This window comes from Somniosus microcephalus, chromosome 7, assembly GCF_052327205.1.
Source record: "Somniosus microcephalus isolate GS21.2 chromosome 7, FLI_Smic_1.0, whole genome shotgun sequence".
In the NCBI taxonomy this organism is placed as follows: Eukaryota; Metazoa; Chordata; class Chondrichthyes; order Squaliformes; family Somniosidae; genus Somniosus; species Somniosus microcephalus.
The window spans coordinates 83,999,485-84,015,006 of NC_140993.1; the positions used below are offsets into that span (position 1 = coordinate 83,999,485).

Consider the following 15,522-nt stretch of genomic DNA (forward strand, 5'->3'; position numbering starts at 1 on the left):
CATTTTCTCTCTTCCTCCTTTCTTAAATAGTTGGGTTATATTTGCTACCTTCCCATCCATGGGAACCACTCTAGAATCTATGGAATTTTGGAAAATGACAACCAATGCATCCACTATCTCTATAGCCACCTCTTTCAAAACCCTAGGATGTAGGCCATCAGGTCCAGAGGATTTCCATTCGCCCATCACCCCTGTGCTCGCTGACCTACATTGGCTCCCAGTTAAGCAGCGCATTGATTTCAAAATTCTGATCCTTGTTTTTAAATCCCTCCATGGCTTCGCCCCTTCCTATCTCTGTAATCTCCTTCAGCCACACAACCCCCCGAAATATCTGTGCTCCTCTAATTTTGCCCTCTTGAGTATCCTTGATTATAATCGCTCAACCTTTGGTGGCTGTGCCTTCTGTTGCCTAGGCCCTAAGCTCTGGAATTCCCTGCCTAAACCTGTCTGCCTCACTACCTCTCTTTCCTCCTTTAAGACACTCCTTAAAACCTATCTCTTTGACTAAGCTTTTGGTCACCTGCCCTAATTTCTCCTTATGTGGATGGGTGTCAAATTTCTTGTCTTAAAATGCTCCTGTGCAGCGCCTTGGGATGTTTTACTATGTTAAAGGCGCTATATAAATACAAGTTGTTGTTGTTGTTGATTTATCAGCTTTCAGTCCCATTAATTTCTCCAGTACTACTTTTTTTCACTAATACTAATTTCTTTCAGTTTCTTTCTCGCTAGACCCTTGGTTCTCCACTATTTCCGGGAAGTTTTTATGTCTTCTTTCATGAAGACAGACACAAAGGGCTGGATTTTCATTCAGAAGTCGGGAAGGAGGCGGGACTGCAACTTTCAGGTTGTAGTCCCGCCTCCATCGAGATGCGGCCAATCCACGCGATTTTCACCTGATTGACCTTGTTGAGCCCGCCCAGCGGGCTCAGCAGGCCAATTAAGGGCCACCCGGCAACAGGTGACGTCACAGACTGAACTTTCATCTGTCAAGACGTGTTGACAGATGAAATATCAGTGTTTCACAGCTGTTTGAAGCTGTCAAACACTGACAGTCTTACTTCTAACCTGAGTCCTTCTACGCAGACTCAGTTAGAAATCTCGCCGGCACTGAAAGCTGCAGGCTGCCACTTTTGACAGCTCGCGGCCATTCTGCTTTCTGTGCCAGCTGAATGATGGACTCCCGAAACTTAGAGGAAGGAAGGCTGTGAAGGTAAGTACAGGTAATTTAAACTTCTTTACACACTTTAGACACACCAAACACACTTACCTTTGCACTCATGCACCCATCACTCACCTGAACACCGACATCTCGACCCCTCCAAGTCCTTCAACCCGACAGCCCGACTCCTCTAACTTGGCGTGGTTTGGCGCCGTCGGGAATCCCACACGACAACCTTTAAAATAGGGATTAGGCTAAAAACTGCCTGTTAACTACCTGTTACCGGGCAGTTAATTGGCACTAATTCCTTCCCGCCTCGGGTCGGCGGGTCCCAGTGCAAGGCGGGTACCCGCCTCCTTTGAAACTTACACGGAGGCGGGTTTTGGGGGGGATGGTGTCGGGACCCCCGAATTCGGGATTTTAGCCCCCCGTGCGCCTAAAAGCCCGCCTCATGGCACAATGAAAATTGACCCCAAAGTATTTGTTTAATTTCTCTACCATTTCCTTATTCCCCATTATAATTTCTCCTGTCTCAGCCTGTAAGGGACCCACATTTACTTTTGCTAATCTTTACCTTTTTACATACCTATAGAAGCTTTTACAGTCTGCTTTTATGTCTCTCGCTAGATTACTCGCATATTCTATTCTCCCTTTCTTCATCAATTTCTTGGTCCTCCTTTGCTGAATTCTAAAATCCTCCCACTCCTCAGGCTTACTACTCTTTTTGGCAACATTATAAGCCTCTTTTGATCTAATACTGTTTTTAACTTCTCTTGTTAGCCACGGTTGGACCACTTTTCCTGTTGGGGTTTTTGTGCCTTAAAGGAATGTATATTTGTTGTAAATTATGTACTCATTCTTTAAATGCTAGCCATTGCTTGTCTACCATCGTACCTTTTAATGTAGTTTCTCAATCTACCTTAGCCAACTCGCTCCTCATACCTACGTAGTTTGCTTTGTCTAGATTTAAGACCCTAGTTTCAGATTTAACTAAATCGCTTTCAAGCTCAATATAAAATTCTATCATATTATGGTCACTCTTCCCTAAAGGCCCCATTACTACAAGGTTATTAATTAACCCTTTCTCGTTGCACAATACTAGATCTCTAGTTGGTTCCTCAACATACTGATCTAGAAAACTATCTTGCATGCATTCCATGAATTCGTCCTCCACACTATTACTGCAAATTTGGTTTGCCCAGTCTATATGTAAATTAAAGTCCCCCATGATTACTATACCCTTGTTACATGCGCCTCTAATTTCCTGATTTATACTCTGCCCTACGTTACAACTGTTGTTTGGGGGCCTAGAAACAACTCCCACCAATGTTTTCTGCCCCTTGCTGTTGCTTAGCTCGAACCAAACTGATTCTACTTCCTGATTTTCGGAGCTAAGATCCTTACTCTCTACTGTCTTTATCCCATCCTTTATTATCAGGGCTACCCCTCCTCCTTTTCCATTTTGCCTATCTCTTCTAAAAGTTAAGTATCCTGAAATATTTAGTTCCCAACCTTGGCCACTTTGCAACCACATCTCCGTTATGGCTTTTAGATCAAACCTGTTAATTTCTATCTGCGCTATTAATTCATCTATTTTGTTGTGAATGCTTTGTGCATTCAGATATAGTGCCTTTAGCTTTGACTTATTTCTATTTTTCCCTGATGTCACCTTAGTCACTGATGCCTTATTACCTTTGCTACTCTCTCTGTCCCTTCCTGACCCACTCTACTTATTTTTACCCAAAACTCTGTTCTAGAGCCTTGACATTTCTCTTGCTGCTTTTAAATTGACTCTTTCCTGAATCCTCCCACCCACCTCTTCATTAGTTTAAAGCTCTGTCTACTGCCCTAGTTATTCAATTCGCCAGGACACTGGTCCCAGCCTGGTTTAAGTGGAGCCCATCCCAACAGAACAGCTCCTTCTTTCCCCAGTACTGATGCCAGTGCCCCATGAACTGAAACCCCTTCCTCACACACCACTCTTTGAGCCACACATTTAAACCTCTAATCTGTTTGTCCCTATGCCAATTTGCACGTGGCCCAGGTAACAAGCTTGAGAGTATTACCTTTGAGGTTCTGCTTTTTAATTTGGATTCTAGCTCCTCAAACTCCCTCAGCAGAACTTCATTCCTAGTTCTACCTATGTCGTTGGTTCCTACGTGGACCACGACAACTGGATCCTTCCCCTCCCACTCCAAGTTCTTCTCCAGCCGCGAGGAGATGTCTTTAACCCTGGCAGGCAACACAACCTTCGGAATTCTCGGTCACAGCTGCAGAAAACAGTATCTATCCCCCTGACTATACTATCCCCTGCCACAACTACATTCCCTTTCACTCCCCCCACTTGAATGGCCTCCTGCACCATGGTGCCATGGTCAGCTTGCTCATCCATCCTGCAGGTTTTTCCCTCATCCACACAGGCAGCAAGAACCTCATACCTGTTGGACAAGGGCAAAGGCTGAGGCTCCTCCAGCACTGCACCTGGGGTCGCTTTACCTGCCTGAGTTGCAGTCACACCCTCCTGTCTCTGACCACTAACCAGACCTGTACCACTACCTAACCTAAGGGGTGTGACTGCCTCCTGAATCAAAGTGTCCAGGTAACTCTCCCCATCCCTGATGCCCCGCAATGTCTGCACCTCAGACTCCAGCTCAAAAACTCTGAGCTGAAGTGATGCAGACAGCTACTGCAAATGTGGTTGTCCGGGATCACAAGGCTCTCCACAAGCTCCCACATGCTGCAGTTGAGGCACACCACCTGCACTGCCATCTCTATTTGACCTTGTTTCATTTAATTAAATTTGTAATTGGGTAACTTAGTTTACAATGTAGTTTCTTGACTACTTACTTGACCTAGATTAAGTTAAGGGTACTGAAATTAAATATCTACCTGTAACACAAAGCACTACAAGTAGTGTAGGCAAAACGCAGCAACTCCTTCCCCCTCTTCTCCAAAATCCCACTCTTTCCAAATTCCCAAATAAAACACTCTGTTCAAGTTCACTCCATTTAATCCTGCTCTGTGCAGACCGTTGTCTGTTTTCTATATCTATTTATGCTTGGGACATTCTTTACTTTAAAGATACCATATAAATAAAAATTGTTGTTGATCCTGTGCTCAAAGGGAGTGTGGGTTCAATGAAGCAGAAAGCTTTTAAAGTTCAAAAATTGAGTGAACTTGAGCATTGAACTATTGGAGACAAGCAGATGCAGATTTAAAATATAGAGAAGTCAAGTAAGATCTTTATTGTCAGATTACTGAGAACAAGTAAAATAACGAGTTTTTCAAATACTGTATATACACAGTAAGCAAAGGGCAAAAGAAAGTATTGGCTTACTGAATGATTATGGAAAGCTAGAGTTCAGAGCAAAATAATATTTATTGATAGTTCTTTTCCAAACATCTTTATGAAGCAAAGCGGTCAAAAGGTGTTCAAATCATAAAGCAGATTGTTAGAAATAACAAAGTAGTTAAACTGTATGTAATCAGTGACAAGTTTGGTTATAGAACAAATGTTGTTAAAACAAGCAAAGTCAAGAAAGACATCTGAAAACTATGGAACAGTAAGTATAGGGATAGCATTTTTATTCAAAGTGCTCCCCCTCTTTATACAAGAAAATGTTAAGCTCACCTGAAATTTACTTGATGTTTTGAAAAATTTTGTTTTCTTGCTGGCATAACAACTAGGGTATCCCTTCCTGCTTGAGCACACTAGTTATGTTAATTAGATGAACTGTCCCATGTATCCGAGTGTCCCTGAGTTGCAAATAGCAGGAGCCTGAGAGCCACTCTGGAGCTGCCTGATCACAGAAAATCATACTGTAGTTTGGGAACTTTGCATTCCCTTATGGGTAAAAGATGTGGGTAAAAGGCTTCTTCGGCAGCACCTCCCAAACCATCAACTTCTTCCACCTAGAAGGACAAGGGCAGTAGGTGCATGGGAACACCACCACCTCCATGTTCCCCTCCAAGTCGCACACCATCCTGACTTGGAAATATATCGCCGATCCTTCATCATCGCAGGGTCAAATTCCTGGAGCTCCCTACCCAACAGCACTGTAGGAGTACCTTCACTACACAGACTGCAGCGGTTCAAGAAGGCGGCTCACCACCACCTTCTCAAGGGCAATTAGGGATGGGCAATAAATGCTGGCCTTGCCAGCGACACCTACATCCCATAAACGAATTTTAAAAATGTGATTTAATATTTTGCTTTAATCAAATCCAAAACATCTTGTCTCTATGTACTGAAAATGTCTGCTGTTAGCATTGGCAGCTGAATGACCATTTATGTTGCTTCATACCTGACAGAGGACTCTTTGGTTTAATCTTTGAATAATAAGTTAACTTTGCAATATTTATAAAATTGGAATAGTAAACTGGGCCAGCGAATGTTACTTACAGTATTTAGCGAATGCATGAAAACATGATGGGGCTAAATTTCCTTGGAGCTTCTCCTATTGTGCTGCTGTAACTTCAGTGGGAGAAACCCTGTGGAAATTCATTCTCCCATAAATGTGATGGAATATATTTTTGGTCCTTTCCAGCTAAGTGCAACATTGTGGTCATTTAGAATATTTTGCTGTTAACAAAAAATAGAATATGTACTCTAATGGAAAATGTGAAGTTCTATTTTGTTTTAAAAGAGGTATGCTAAGTGTAGATACATTTTTCACATTTGGTGATCTCGTATGTTTGACTAATCCTATGTCTTCTTACTTAGAGAGAGAGGTTGTATGGAAGTGGACGGGATTTATGTTTTGCTTACCAAAAGATGGCTACCAATCATCATGGAATTGCTGGCTGATTGACAGTTGTAAATCAAGTCCTGAACTCACTTGGAAGGTGCTTATATTCTGTTTAATATTTCTAAACATATCTACTGGACTTTTGGATCTTTATGGGAAGAACTCATCCAACTTTACTCAACATCTGGAAGATTTTCTTTTTTCAGTGATGAGGTTCATGATTAATTTCTTTTGATTCTAATTAATCAAGATAGTGAAGTACCACATTTGTAAAACAGCACTTTTGGCAGAGTTTGTGCACTTGAAATAAATTGAAAATGGGTTAACAAAGATTTTTTATGTAGCAAATGAACTGCATAGAAAGGACAGTATTGTAATTCTGGTTCTCTCTGTTGAAGGATAGTTATCGGAACAGTTACTGCAGAGACCCATTCCATATTTTGGAAACAACAGGATATCCAAGGGCCATGCTTAAAAAGAAAGTTTTATTTTTAAAAAGTCATGCTTTGTTAAACATTCTACTCCAGTTTCAAGACATCTTATCAAAGACTAAAGTCTTCAGTTGTTTTCTGTGTCTTTTACCTGCAATGTTTGTTAGCTAGGAGTGAAAAGGTTGGATTACATAGCTCTGACAGGGTCATTCTCCTTCTTTGATGTTATCCTATATGTACAAGGTAGGATTATCCCAGTTATCCAATGAGAGAAATCATAGGCACAATTCCTTGTAAGAATTTAAAGGAGTCATGCTACTTTATCCTTCCTGTGCTATACAGATACTGCTTCCTGAATAGCTCAGTTGTTTTCAGAAAAGGGGCTTATTAGAAGAAGCACGATGACTTGAACTGTTGTTTTCAGTAACTACTCTTCTGACTTTTTGGGATTCGGAGCAGGTAATACTGGGTGGATTCCACACTTCCATATTGGGAGACCCTTCACGATCCTTTGCATGTAATAGGGTTTAGCGGAGTTTGTAACCAGAAGGTTGGACCTATAAATCTGGACTGTAGACCCATATATAACACTGAATTTATATGTCCTCTCCTTGGATCTTATGCTATCCCTAATTTCCATTGTTAGCCACGGTTGAGCCACCATTTTTGTTTTATTGTTATGCCAGACAGGGATGAACAAATTTTGTAGTTCATCCATGCGATCTTTAAATGTTTGCCATTGCCTATCAACCGTCAACCCTTTAAGTAACATTCCCCAATCCATCCTAGCCAACTCATGCCTCATACCATCATAGTTTCCGTTATTTAAATTCAGGACCCTAGTCTCTGAGTCAACTACTTCACTCTCCATCTTAATGAAGAATTCTATCATATTATGATCGCTCCTCCCCAAGGGGCCTCGCACAACAAGATTGTTAATTAATCCTTTCTCATTACATATTACCCAGTCTAAGATGGCCTGATCTCTAGTTGGTTCCTCGACATACTGGTCCAGGAAACCATCCCGTATACACTCCAGGAATTCCTCCTCCACAGTACTGTTACTAATTTGGTTAGCCCAATCTATATGTAGATTAAAGTCACCCATGATTGTGCCCTTATTGCGCGCGTCTCTACTTCCCCATTTAATGCCATCCACAACCTCAGCATTACTGTTTGGGGGTCTGTATACAACTCCCACTAACATTTTCTGCCCCTTGGTGTTACGTTCATAAATAAATAGACATTTTCATTATGAACAGCTAGCTTGAGCTAGTCATTTTATTCAGCCATGTGGACTAATATACAGGCATCCATCTTGACTACTGTCTTGTGGGTAGCCCTTTACTAAACATACAGCTCCACCTAGTGTACCATTCTAGAATGACATGTTACTGATCATTACATCCCCCTTCCTTAGAGGTTAAACAAAATCAATATCAATCAATCATAACGACATAAACATCTTCACAACAGTCAACACATTTTCAAAGCTTTACTTTATGAACTCTAAGCTTTTCATTCTTTTATTATAGTTATCTTTGTACTCAAAGATTAAGTCTATCAGGCTTTTTTACTTCACGTGTGGATCTTCTCATCACAGGTAAGTCTGATGTGTTTTCATGAGAGCCTGTATGTGTGTTTGTGTTAGATTGTTCTGGTGGCGAGTGACAAGATTCAGTTGCGGCATTGTCATCGATTTGCTCTTGGATAGTTTCTTGTGTTTTCAGGAGGGAACGGCGGTTCCTCCTGAGAATCTGTCCTTCCTCAGTTCCAGCAGTGTATGACCTTGGTCCTACTTCCTCAAGAACTGTAGCTTTCCTGTTCCATGCATCTGGATCCTCAATCCTGACAACATCATCCCTTGTCAATGGTTTCAGAGTTTTGGATGACTTGTCATAGTGTGATTTCTGTTTCAGTTTTAACAGTTGAAGTTTCTGTCTCAGTTCCTTACTCTGCTTTTCTTTTGCACAGCAGGGTAGAGTGGTGCGCAACTTGCGACCCATTAGGAGTTCAGCAGGTGAAGAACCACAGTCTAAAGGGGAGGCTCGGTAGCTCAGCAGGGCGAGATAAGGATCAGACTTGCTTTCTGTTGGTTTCTTCAGTAGCTGTTTGAGAACTTGAACACCTTTCTCTGCCTTACCATTTGACTGAGCATACAGAGGACTGGATGTGATGTGTTGAAAGTCATAATGTGCTGCAAACTGTTGCCACTCCTTACAGTTGAAGCACGGACCATTGTCGCTAACGGCAATCCTGGGAATTCCATGTCTGGCGAAGATGGATTTAACATGCATTATGACACTGCTTGCTGATGTGCTTGAGAGCAGCGCCATCTCAGGATAGTTAGAATAGTAGTCAATCACTATTAGATAGTCTTTACCATTCAAATGAAAGAGGCCCATACCAACCTTTTGCCATGGTGCTGTTGGTAAGTCAGCTACTATCATTGGTTCCTTTGCTTGTTTGTTTTGGTGTTTCTGACATGTCTCACATATGCCTATCATGTTCTCAATGTCCTTATTTATGCCAGGCCAATAAGCAGTGTCTCTTGCTCTCCTTTTGCATTTTTCAATTCCGAGGTGTCCCTCATGAATCCTTTTGAGCATGTCTTGATGTAGAGCCTGTGGAATGACTATTCTGTTCTGTTTTAGTAATAGTCCACTTGCGACACTCAACTCTGACCTGATGTGATAGTACTTTGGACAGGAACCTTTTGGCCAACCATGATGAATGTTCTCTATTACTGTTTGTAACACTGTATCTTTTACTGTTTCTTCTGCTATTTGCTTTGATTTTGTGTCTGACATGGGCAGTGCAGCAGTGACCATACTCACATGAACATCCACGTGTTCCTCAGTAGAGCTCACATGACTCATTGTGGGTGCTCGGGATAGTGCATCTGCTAACACTATGTGTTTGCCTGGTGTGTAGATCAGTTCAAAGTCATATCTTTGCAGCATCATCATGAGTCGTTGAATCCTTGGAGACATCTCATGCAGATTTTTTTTATGATGTCAACTAGTGGGCAGTGGTCAGTCTCAACTGTGAAGGTGGGAAGTTCATATATGTAGCCATGGAACTTTTCTAGTCCAACCACCAAGCCTAGACATTCCTTTGCAATCTGGGTGTATCGACACTCAGAGTCAGTCATAGACCTGGAGGCATAGGCAACAGGCTTCCAATCTTCACCCTCTGCTTGTAGCAAGACCGCACCTATGCCATCTTTTGATGCATCCATAGACACTTTGATTCTCTTTGTTGGGTCAAAGAAGGTGAGTACAGGTGTGGTTGTCAGCACTGTTTTGAGGTTCATCCACTCTTGTTCATGTCTTTCTGTCCATGCGAACTCATTTGTTTTATTTAGCAGGTCTCGCAGACAGGCTGTCTTGGCTGACAAGTTAGGAATGAACTTTCCAATGAAGTTTATCATCCCCATGATGCGTGTAGTGTATGTACCTTTAAGAGCCCCTGTGTACTGTAATACCGGTAGTAACCACTCGGGTATATAAGCCTGTATAGCGTCTTGTATCTTTTAGTTCACCTCCAGACTTTGTTCACTAAACACCTGTTAAACCAACTCCTGCATTCCGTGTCTCCATTACACACGGATACAACAATGCGTAGCACTCCTTTTTTGTCAGTGGGTCGGGGCATGTTGTGTATGGCATTTACTTTTTCCATATCTGGCTCTATTCCTTTACCAGATAGATTATCTCCTAGGAAAGTGACTTCCTGGACGCCAAACTGACACTTGGCTTTGTTGAGCTTCAGTCCATTCCGGCGTATGCTCTGTAGCACTTTAGTCAGTCTCTCATTGTGTTCTTTCAGTGTGGAGCCCCAGATGATGATGTCATCAACATAGACCCGAACTCCTTCCAGACCTTCAATTATGTGTTCCATCGCTCTATGAAAGATTTCAGATGCAGATATTATCCCGAAAGGCATTCTGAGGAAACAATACCTGCCAAATGGTGTGTTGAAGGTACAGTATTTGGTGCTCTCTTCATCCAGTTTTAGTTGCCAAAATCCTTGTGAGGCATCGAGCTTTATGAAGTATCTGGCACCTGACATTTCACTGGTGATTTCTTCTCGCTTGGGAATCTGGTAGTGTTCACGTTTTATGTTTGCATTTAAGTCCTTTGGATCCATGCATACTCTTAGATCATTGTTCTTTTTCTGTACACATACCATGGAGTTAACCCAGTCTGTTGGCTCTTCGACATTCCTGATGACTCCTAGTGTGGTCATTCTGTCCAGTTCTTTCTTGAGCTGGTCACGCAGGGCTGCTGGAACTCTCTGTGTAGTATGTACCACTGGCTGAGCATCCTGCTTTAGCTGGATCTTGTAAGTGAATGGTAGAACCCCAAATCCTTTGAACACATCCTGGAAATTACTCACTACAGAATCCACCGAGTCATCTGGTCTGCTTATGGCACAGTTTATACGGTAGACTCTCTTGACCAGTTCTAAGTCCTCACAAGCTTTGTCACCTAGTAGTGAATCAAGTCCTTCAGCCACAACAGAAAACATGAGATGATGCACTTTGTCTTTGACTGTCACTTTAAGTCTGCATACACCTAAGCTATCTATTTTCTGTCCATTATATTTCTTCAGTGGTACTGACTTTTTCTGTATTTTGGGCTTTTCTTTCATATTTTTTATGTCACTGAAATAAAGAATAGATTTGCCTTTCTAATCTAGGCTTTATTAGCTTAAAAATCCTGTAGCACATCTTCAACACCCAGTCCCAACTAAAGGCTGGAAAGAACTGAATTTAAGATGGCCACCACAAATCACATGACATCAACTACCAATGAGATTACAGCATATATCCCAAGGCAGGAAACAAACAACCAATCACAATACTTCTTACTAAACATAAAGAATAATCACCACATTCACCCCTCCTTTTAAAATATACTCCAACCTAAATATCCTTTACAATTTATAATTAATTATTTACAACTAAATCTATGCACAGACAAAATAAAACTATTCAACATGACACAATACTAAGTGAGCAACAACAAATAGTAACATTGCACATAAGTATTAAGTATCTCTCAACTAAAACAATATAATATAATATTTCAACAATTTTAAAACATTACTATCAATTTAAAAGTCCATTTTCAATCGGTCGACCGGATATCTTGTTCGTGTCGACCTTCTTAACCTTGGTGAAATTCCTTGCCCTCCCACACCAGGAGACACAGAAGTATCTTCTGCAGGAAGGCTATCCATATCCCGATTTTCAACGGTTTCCGGATTAGAAATCCCATCAGGAGGTAAACTGGGACGGTCATGAACATCCATCGAGGGCTGACTAATAGAAGTATAATTATCTGCAGTCGGATTGGAAATATTCGTAGTATCTGTAACAGCACCCACATTATCTGAATCATGACTATTGTTAATATCCTCAGAAGAGGGCTGGCCACCACAAGGAGCCAAGTCTTTAATTGAAACGGTACTTTCTTTCCCATCTTGGAATCGAATATGAGCATATTGGGAATTTGCCTCCAACAGCTCCACCTCCTCCACTAAAGGATCATATTTTGACAATCTAACATGGCGTCGAAGCAGCACAGGTCCCTGCATAGTAAGCCATGAAGGTACCGAATATCCCGTAGTAGATCTCCGCGGATAGTTAAAGAGCCTTTCATGGGGGGTCATATTAGTAGCCGTTGAAAGCAATGATCTAATGGAATGCAGGGCATCAGGCAGTACCATTTCCCACTGTGTATTCTTAAGGTTCCGGGATGTCAAAGCCAACATAACTGCCTTCCAGATCACCCCATTGTATCGTTCGCACTGTCCATTACCCTGGGGATTATACGGGGTAGTTCTGCTAGTAGAAATTCCCCGACTCTGAAGGTATTCCTTCAACTGGGAAGACATAAAAGAACTTCCCTGATCCGAATGGATATACGCAGGCATCCCAAAGATGACAAAAAGTTGAGTCAGACATTTGATAACTGTAGCAGCTGATATATCTGCACAAGGAAAAGCAAAAGGGAACCTTGAAAACTCATCCACAACAGTAAATATATATCGGTTTTGAGTAGTTGAAGCAAGAGGCCCCTTAAAATCGACGCTCAAACGTTCAAAAGGAGAAGTAGCCTTTATAAGATGAGCTCGTTGAGGCTTAAAGAAATTCGGTTTACACCGAGCACAGATAGAACATGATGAAGTCATCTGCTTGACGTCTTCAACTGAAAAGGGCAAATTCTTACTGCGTACGAAGTGTATCATCCTCGTAACCCCAGGATGGCATAAGGCATTGTGAAGATTAATAAGCGTATCTCCGTGAATCACAGAACAATAAGCCCTCGACAGCGCATCAGCAGCAACATTATCCTTCCCCGGACGATAAACTATATCAAAATGGTAACATGCCAACTCAATCCTCCACCTCATTATTTTATCATTCTTAATCTTTCCAAAATGTTTGACATCAAACATAAAGGACACAGACTTTTGATCAGTTACCAACGTAAAATGTCGCCCCGATAAATAATGTCTCCATTTACGCAGTGCTTCTACTATTGCATACGCCTCTTTCTCTATTGAAGAATGCCTTTTTTCACTATTGTTCAAGGTACGTGAGAAAAAGGCCACAGGTCTTCCATTTTGGTTCAGAGTAGCCCCAATTGCAAAATCAGAAGCGTCTGTCTCAATCACAAAAGGAACCTGCTCATCATTAGAATGCACAACTGCTCCAAGGATATCCTTTTTAAAATTATCAAAACATGTCCTGGCCTCCCATGATAGAGGATATGTCGTAACCCGAATAAGAGGCCGGATCTTCTGTGAAAAATTTGCAATCCAATTAGAATAGTAAGAAAACAGTCCAACAACTCGTTGCAAAGCCTTAGAATTAGTAGGACAAGGTAAATCAATCAATGGTTGCAGACGTTCTGGGTCTGGTTTAATCTTGTTTCCCGAGATAATGCACCCCAGTAGATTTACCTCAGTGGTCGAAAAGGTACACTTCTCTTTATTGAAAGTTAAACCAACTTTTTCCGCAGCTTGAAGGAATCTTTCTAAATTAGAATCATGCTCCACCCTTGATTTGCCACACACCGTGATGTCATCTAAATATGAAAAGGTGTCAGAGAGAGAGTTACCACTTATAAAAGCATCCATTGCCCGTTGAAAACAAGCAACACCATTAGTAACACCAAATGGTATTCGGCAAAACTGATGCAGCTTTCCACCAGCCTCAAAGGCCATATATGGTTGATCCTTCTTAATAGGAATCTGATGATAAGCACTCTTTAGGTCAATAGTGCTAAAAAACCTTATACTGAGATACTTTATTGATAAGCTCATCAATCTTAGGCAAAGGGTACGCATCTAATTGAGTATACCTATTAATAGTTTGGGAATAGTCTATCACCATTCGTTTCTTATGTCTCTCATTAGTCGTGACAACTACCTGTGCCCGCCAAGGCGAACAACTAGGTTCAATGATTCCTTCCAATAAGAGACGTTGAACTTCAGAATTAAAAAATTCTCTATCCTGACTGCTATACCTTCTTGACTTGGCAGCAATTGGCTTACAATCCGGCATCAAATTGGAAAAAAGTGATAATGGAGAAATGGATAAAGAGGTTAATCCACAAATAGATAAAGGTGGCTTAGTCCCTCCAAATGAAAGACTAAGAGACTCGTGTAACTGAAGCACATCATGACCAATCAAAATATCCGCACAGAGATTAGGCAAAACATAGGCGTATATCAGTATACGTATTACCTAGAAGAATCAGTTTCACAAGGCAACAACCAGCTACTTGTGAAGTGAGAGTCGCCTGAGCCATACACACCTGATAGGAAACAGGCGAAATTTTCAAATGCTTCTCCTTTGCAAACTGAAGACTTATAAAACTCTCGGTACTGCCCGTATCTATAAGGGCCTTCACTTCCAACCCATTAACTTGGGCCGTAACTATAGCTTTGTTTAGGCCATGAGCAAATGCAGCAGAAATTGATGCAATAAACGCCCTATCTAAAGGCTGAATAGTCACAGAGGAGGTAATTAAACATGATGATTTACACACACGTGCGTAATGACCTCTCTTGCCGCATTTACTACACACAGCCTCCCGAGCAGGACGTTCCCACAGAAATAACACTTCTGAATCCTAGAGGCAACAGCCGCTGAAGTAGAAACTGTTTCAGAATCTAGTAAACCACTCCTATTAAGTCCACATAATTCCTTTTCATCCGGAACTGCCGAAACCACAGTCACAGGCCGATTAAAAAGAGCATAAGAATCCGAACTTCTCTGAGCCACATCCAATGTAGAAGCTTGCTCAAAAGCACTCTTAAGATCCAAAGTCTTATTTTCTAACAACCGCTGATGAATTGTTCTAGACCGTAATCCATTAATAAAAGCATCCCGTACCGATTCTTCCTTATATTCTTCAGCCGTCACGGCCTTATAATTACAGTTAACACTAAGGCACCGAAGTGCTTGTAAATAAGTATCCAAAGATTCTCCCACCTGCTGCCTACGGGCAGATAGAAGGTGACGTGCAAATACCTCATTCTTTGGTTTAACAAAAATCTTTTCCAATGTAGAAATAGCCACTTCGTAAGTTTTACAGTCCAAAATATACTTATACACATCCGGAGCAATGTAGTTGATCAGCATATTCAGCTTATTTAGAGACTCTTGATCCAACACGCCCAAAAAGCTTTTAAATGTACAATACCAGTGTTTCCATTTATCATCCACTCCTGCAGAATTAGGGTCAGCATTGAATCGTTCTGATTGAAGATATCGCTCCATTCTGACATAAAGTTAATAAATTGAAATAAAGAATAGATTTGCCTTTCTAATCTAGGCTTTATTAACTTAAAAACCCTGTAGCACATCTTCAACACCCAGTCCCAACTAAAGGCTGGAAAGAACTGAATTTAAGATGGCCACCACAAATCACATGACATCAACTACCAATGAGATTACAGCATATATCCCAAGGCAGGAAACAAACAACCAATCACAATACTTCTTACTAAACATAAAGAATAATCACCACAGTCACTCATACTGATTAAGTTTGCTTTTGCCCCAGTGTCTAGTTTCAATGTAACTAATGCTCCATTTACCTGCAGTGGCATCATCCATTTGTCCTCTTTTACTGCATTAACTTTATGTTCAGCATTGTCCATT

At 41.3% G+C, this 15,522-nt stretch overlaps 1 protein-coding gene across 5 annotated transcripts in view; it reads left to right on the forward strand.

The window, feature by feature from the left end:
- The window catches only part of gra (granulito), a 242,581-nt gene extending 236,344 nt beyond the window's left edge, over window positions 1-6,237 (forward strand). For 4 of the 5 annotated variants that reach the window (XM_085992694.1, XM_085992692.1, XM_085992691.1 and 1 more), the window contains one exon: window positions 5,883-6,237. In XM_085992694.1, the coding sequence (XP_085848820.1) occupies window positions 5,883-6,142 (260 nt within the window). In that variant the 3' untranslated portion in view covers window positions 6,143-6,237. The remainder of the gene's footprint in view (window positions 1-5,882) is intronic. The other variant, XM_085992696.1, reaches the window with a different exon arrangement.
- The last annotated feature ends 9,285 nt before the right edge of the window (window positions 6,238-15,522 follow it).